Raw genomic sequence first — 6,160 nt, forward strand, 5'->3', positions numbered from 1 at the left:
TCATTAGCTAAAAATTTACTAAAGCCGTCAAGAGGACTTTTGCCTGAAGATAATATCATAAAAATGCTCAAAAATTGGCTGGAAATGCTCTTTTCGAGTCTCAAAAGATTGAAAAATTAACTGAAAATTTAATGTCAAACCGATTTCGATAATTTTGGAGCAGATGTAGCTTAAGAGATTCCCTAAGAACTCTTCTAATTCTAAGACGAAATTGTAAGACTTTTGAAAAAAGGAAAAGAAAATATTGCTAAAGTTTTAATTAATACATGATTATGTGCAATGTTTCTTTAACATTTTAATTTTTTGCTCTTTTCCAAGACAAATTTTTTGAGTATCCTACCCTACCGTGGTTTGTCATTTGACCAAAAAACGACCAAAACGGTCGGTAGGTTTAGTGCTAAAACAAATTAATCATAAATCCATTTTTAATTCAAATTGAATGATTTTGAGGTTTTTACAATGATCAAAAAACTCAACAAAGCTCTCAAGCCAGTGTAAACTGTTTTAGCCAAGACACACTTGGAGAGATTTTAACTGAAAGCGGGGGGATTTTATTTCAGGCGCAAACCACTAAGGGGGATTTTCTAAAAGAATCATCAGTACAATTTTGGTTCGGCTTCGCTAAAAAAAAAATGGTAATACAGTAGACTCTCGCTCAATCGGGCGTAAAATTTTGTTGACAATTTTCACGTTTCATTTTGAAGCAAATTTGTTTAAATTCACTGTAGTTCGTCTTATTTTATAATTGAGCGATTTTTGTGGAATTTACAATGACTTTGACGCCCAAAAATTTCCTGAACAATCTTCAAGATAAATCAGAAAAAGGGTGTGGCTTAACTTTTTCAAAGGGAGGAGTCTGATAGAGTCAATGTCAAATACCTTTTACCATCCAATATCTGCCTTTGATTGAAGTAAAAACGTTGTAAAATTAATTGAAATTTTTATTTCTAATCTCACGTATGAAGAGAAACTCTCTGAAAATAGAGAGTACACCAGCTTTGTAGTCCAATTTGGTAATCTCTGCAATAATTTATTAGTTTAATTTTGTTTATTAGTTTGCTTAGGGCGTTTCTTGATGTAGTTTTTGTAGTAAAAATCTGAGAACATGAGAGTGATAAAGAGGGTCTGGATCATGAGCAGGGTTACCAAAATCTTCGGTAAGCCACAATTTGAGAAGAAACCCGCAGTTAGATGTAGAAAAATGATGCCAAATTGGAACTGAAAAGGATAAATTGGGATAATATTTTGTGCTTTTTTGGGAAGGTTCTCGTGCTTCCTGATCTTACAATTTGGAGTTGAGTTATGTACTTCTTCCACCAGAGATTATTTCTGTAGTTGGGATTGAGGGCAGCCAATTCGTAGTAGCAGTACATGAGGACATGTACGAAAGAATTGATTATTCCCATGAGGATAAAGTGGCTATTTGCGAAGAATTTGTAGAGAACTCCACAGACTACAGCCATCCCAGCATGATGGTAGCTGTGGAGGAAGGATGCTTGCTGATTCTTCTTTCGCAGCACGAAGAATACTGTATCTATAAAGTCAAAGAATTTTGTGAGGCAGTAGATGTAGCTGACTCTGGCCAGTCGAAGTGTCTTTGGAGTGACACTGTAATCCACTGGTTGGCACTTGAGATCGTAGAGTTGTAGGTAGATATGACTGGATTCGATGAAGATGTATGCATTTAGAAGGACTTGTAGGGCATTGTAGACGATTATCGTGCGTTGGAGGTTGAATGGTTTCCTGTCCAGCATCAATTTGGGGCCCCATTTGTACACAAAAAGCAGGTAGAGGATCACAATGGCAAATATTGAACTTGGACTCCTTATAATCGGATACTGAGCCAGAGGATCTGATCATAAAAGTAACACTGAGAAATTCCCTAAAAACAATACAACCACAAGACCCATCACTCACGGCTAAAGTTCTTGTCCAGATTGTCACAGAATTCAAAAACTTTCCTCACAATTAGGAACATGATTTACCGGGGCAGGTGCACCTCTGAGAATTTCTCTGAAAATTCTGGAAAATCATTTCCTCTCTCAATTTCTTTTATAACGTGCAATCCAAATTAATTATGCTAAGAAGGTTAATTTATTCGCTTTATATTGTAATTGAACCTGAAAGACTTGGCAAAGAAAGAATTACTGTTAATGATTTTTTTCAGCCAGCTGATTATATTTCGTCACAGAACTAAATGCTGTCGCAATTACTAGAATTAATGCAAAATATAATTTTTTCAAAAGAGAATTGAAGAAATGTACTTCATTTTTCTTGTAGACACGCTCTAGGATTTTCTTCTAAACTACCTTGACCTTATGACCTCTAAATTGTAGGTGATCAACTTATACGAGGTAGAAACACAAGTGCTCTAAAAAAACAAGAAAGAATGTAACAGTTTTGCCTAGAAAGTACCTCGAGCATAATTGCACATAGAGGGAAATGGGACACCTTTGAAATTGGGAACAGGTAGAGTGGGAGTAAAATGAAGGCATGTTAACGATCTTTGAGTCGATTTATGGGGGGTTGCTCGAAAGTACCAAGTCGCTATCTCTTACCGTTTGGCTTCTAAAGCTGGCGACAGCCGGACGGACAGACGGACAGCGTGACGCCATTTCTCAGAAATCGTCTAAAACGCGAAGATTTGTTGATCAAAGTGGTCTCTGGGGAATGGAAGATGGAAATTTTTGGGGATGAAAAATATCTATGGAGTTCGAGCAGTAAAATAAGAAGTTCTAAATCACATGGGCATCAACATGAATTAACAATTTTGCGTTAATTACTGACCAATATGCTTTTTAAGGGCAACAAAAGATTAGGCAGTATTTTGGCAAGCAGGGTAAGTAGAAATAAAAATTGGTAAGTTAGTAAAACATTGATGGTAAAGGAAAAATTTGGAAGTTATATATCATTTTCGTATTCCGTTTACTAAAAATGTAATTTTTCTTATCAAAAGTATTTATTTTTTATTCTCTATTATTCATCTACATTTAGAAATTCGAGGTTATGCTGCACATAACCTTCAAAAATCTATTTGACCTTCAAAAACTCAAAAAATCCTGCAAATTTAGGGGATTTTGTTCAAAAGTAAAATAAATATACATAAAGTATGTAAATGTAAACAATTCTAAGGAAATGTAAAGCAGCACTTACCCATTTAAATTGTTTTTGTATAAATTTTGAATTGCAATTCTTCTCAGATTTAAGAAAAAAACTTTCTACAGAATTTGTTTCGAAATATAGTATTTCTTTATCTAGAAATCTTTTCAAGAATTGTTGCGTTTATATTTGATTTTTTTTTAGTTGAAATTATACCTAATTGAACTATTTTCGTAATTCTACAGACTTATGAAATTGTCTTGAACTGGCACTATTACTTTAGGTAGGCGAGTATTAATTTTATAACGTTTTATGACCTAGATACACTCATACACTTACGAATTAAGTTAAACCGAGAAACGGCTTACAAGGGGAGGAACCCAACTGTCTCCCTCGGATCGGGACGAAACTTGGCATGTAAGGAGGGTCCATATAGAAAGTGAACCAGCCACTGGTTTTTTACTGTGCGGCCATTAGAAGTAGCCATTCTGACTATTGATAGTCATGAATTTCTTATATATGCAAATTTCTTTTAACATTTGTTGCTATTTTTCTTTGACCTAAATATCTTTGAAAATGCGTTTTAATGATGTTCAAGCTTGGTTTGTGAGTTATTGATGAACATCAGAACTCTTTCATGGGATACACCTTCATGGTAATGTCATATGTCATCAGAGTAAACATATTATACTTCTTCAAGGAAACTTTGTAGAATATTTAAATTTCGGCAAACCTCCGCTAGTGGCGCTAGAATCGCTTTAAAAGTTTTGACCTTGAAATTTTGACAGTTGTAATTTTCCGATTTTTATGATTTTTGAGTATGTTATAGAGCTCATTGAGACCTTTCCAACGACTACTTACTCATCAACATCGAATAAAAATGGCAGAGATATGCACAATAAACAAAAATGTTTATAAAAAAAAGAAGGCAGCAGTAAAATTTAAAGGGGAAAAGAGAGAACAGAAGAAAAGGGTTTTTCTTTCATTTGCCATTAAACAATTGCAAAATAAATTCGCTGCAATCGGGCATATGGGGCAAAATGTCATCCAAATTATCAAGAGATTTTGCCATCAAAATCATTGTAAATTCCACAAAAAGCGCTCAATTATAAAGAATCATTATAAAACAAGGGGAACTGAACTACAGCGAATTTCAACAAATTTGCTTTAAATTCAAACGTAAAAATCGTCAACAAAATTTTGCGCTCGATTAAAAAAGAGCCGATTGAGCGAGAGTCTACTGTAGGGTAAAGTGGTACAAGTTGGACAATGGTAGGGGAAGTGCTTATAATTTTGGACAGTCTGCATATTAGCATCGATATCCCAAGTTTGAAGTGCGATATTTTCAATACTAATTGACTTCTTGTTACTCTCTTTTCAGAAGGATTGTTTAGAAACTTGGCAAGCTATTTATCATCTCATTTTTACTAAAATTAGTTTTAATACGTTTAAAAATGAATTGATATGTAGAGGTGAATTTGACTCTTATTTTGGACAACTTGATTATTAATTTTTACAACTTGTCTGTAAATTTGGACAGATAATCCGCCTCAACAGGATGCCCATTGTTCTTCATTTTATGAACCAATCTTACCAAGTCCTCTTCCTGGTCATGTAAGGGAAACGTGGAATGTCACAAGACGCCCAGAAACTTTCCATATCATTCATTAAAGTGAGTTGACTTCGGTACTCCAAGTACGTGCGGATTCGCTCATTCCCTGCCCTTTCCGGGAGCCTTTCAAGGCATTTCTCACTGCATCTCTTTCGTAGAGATGATGCTCCTTTGTTTCTCCAGGCATTTGTCCAACCTAGTCATCACAAAAGTTAAAACTTCACGAAATTTCGTGAGAAAAACACCTGTCCAAAATAAGAATCATCACCTCACTGGTGAATGTCTTAAAAAATTTCCCATTTTTCACACGAAAAATATAATTCACAAGGCAAATCTCACTTCAGGTCAAATGTACAAATCATCAGTAACGTGAATCAACACAATACTCAATGAATATTCAATAATATCACTCAAAAACAGGGAACAAACTTTGTTAGTACTTCACCAAAACTAAATAAGACTGAAGTAAGCCACGAAGTTCTGTCATATTTCTCGTAACCCGTCAAATAATATCTGCAGATATCTTTAAGATTTCTGTAGAGAAAATCTACACCTCTACAGAATATCTGCAGATAAATTCTGTAGATATTCTTACGAATTTTATTTGGGCTTGGGACAAAATTCGTCAGAATATTTCGGCAGATTTATGACGAATCTCTGATGAATTTCTGTAGATATTCTGTAGATTTTTTCTACATTCCAGACTTTCCAGACAAGATGTGTCAGAAGAGATGGAAAAATTTTTTCACTGAAGTTTGCAAAATTCTATAGAGTTATTCTTAGTGATATCACGGTGTTTATATAAAATAAAGAATTCTGCGACGCCGTGTTACAAGTAGAGAAAAGTGAAGTGAAAACTTTAAACAGAGTGTCGACCAAAATTTCGTGTTTTTGTATCATCCGATTGGTGATTTTTAAGAAATTAGTATTTTTGCTCGCAGTTTTTTTACTTATCTAAAATGTGTACTCGGTAATGCTTGTTAAGCAGAGCATACAATTTTCTTTATAACTTCTACAGTTTCTTCATAAATCAACAATATTTTTGTGAAGTAATGGAGGTTATGCAAATTTTCTATGGAGAAATTCTGCCGAGAATCTGCAGATTTTCTCTGAATGTACTAGAATATACCGTTAAAATTCAAAAAACCTCCGAGTAAAATCGGCAGGTAGAGCAATGATTTGACGGGAAGCAATTGCTCACACTGAATTTTCAACAAAGCAATTTCAACTCAAATCATATTCAAATTTTAACGTATTTAGTGTTAAAATATTCCAAAAAGAACAAATATTTAAATAGAATTCATTATTCATCAAATATTGGAATAAAAATCCATCATTTTAATCAATTTATTTTTAGTGTCCAATGTTATCCTCAAAGTGTCCAAAATAAGAAACTGGACAAAATTAGAAGCATTTCCCCTATAAGTTGGACAGGGCTTCTTTTCTTGA

The 6,160-nt window shown here is 34.1% G+C and overlaps 1 protein-coding gene across 1 annotated transcript; it reads right to left on the bottom strand.

The window, feature by feature from the left end:
* Nucleotides 1–923: 923 nt before the first annotated feature.
* LOC129802970 (elongation of very long chain fatty acids protein 7-like) lies at nucleotides 924–2,125 on the bottom strand. Its single transcript, XM_055849237.1, has 3 exons — nucleotides 1,918–2,125; nucleotides 1,287–1,852; nucleotides 924–1,218 (listed from the first exon to the last, which is right to left on the bottom strand). The coding sequence occupies exons 1-3, from the start codon at nucleotides 1,976–1,978 to the stop codon at nucleotides 1,039–1,041; spliced, it is 807 nt and encodes a 268-aa protein (XP_055705212.1). The 5' UTR covers nucleotides 1,979–2,125; the 3' UTR covers nucleotides 924–1,038.
* Between the last annotated feature and the right edge of the window lie 4,035 nt (nucleotides 2,126–6,160).

The sequence above is a fragment of the Phlebotomus papatasi genome, chromosome 2, assembly GCF_024763615.1.
Source record: "Phlebotomus papatasi isolate M1 chromosome 2, Ppap_2.1, whole genome shotgun sequence".
NCBI lineage: Eukaryota > Metazoa > Arthropoda > Insecta > Diptera > Psychodidae > Phlebotomus > Phlebotomus papatasi.

Coding starts and splice junctions, on each gene's coding strand:
- LOC129802970 (XM_055849237.1), bottom strand. CDS start 1,978: ATGTTCCTAATTGTGAGGAAAGTTTTTGAATTCTGTGACAATCTGGAC. Junction 1,853..1,917: donor TCTGGACAAGAACTTTAGCC/GTGAGTGATGGG, acceptor TTTTATGATCAG/ATCCTCTGGCTCAGTATCCG. Junction 1,219..1,286: donor ACATAACTCAACTCCAAATT/GTAAGATCAGGA, acceptor TATCCTTTTCAG/TTCCAATTTGGCATCATTTT.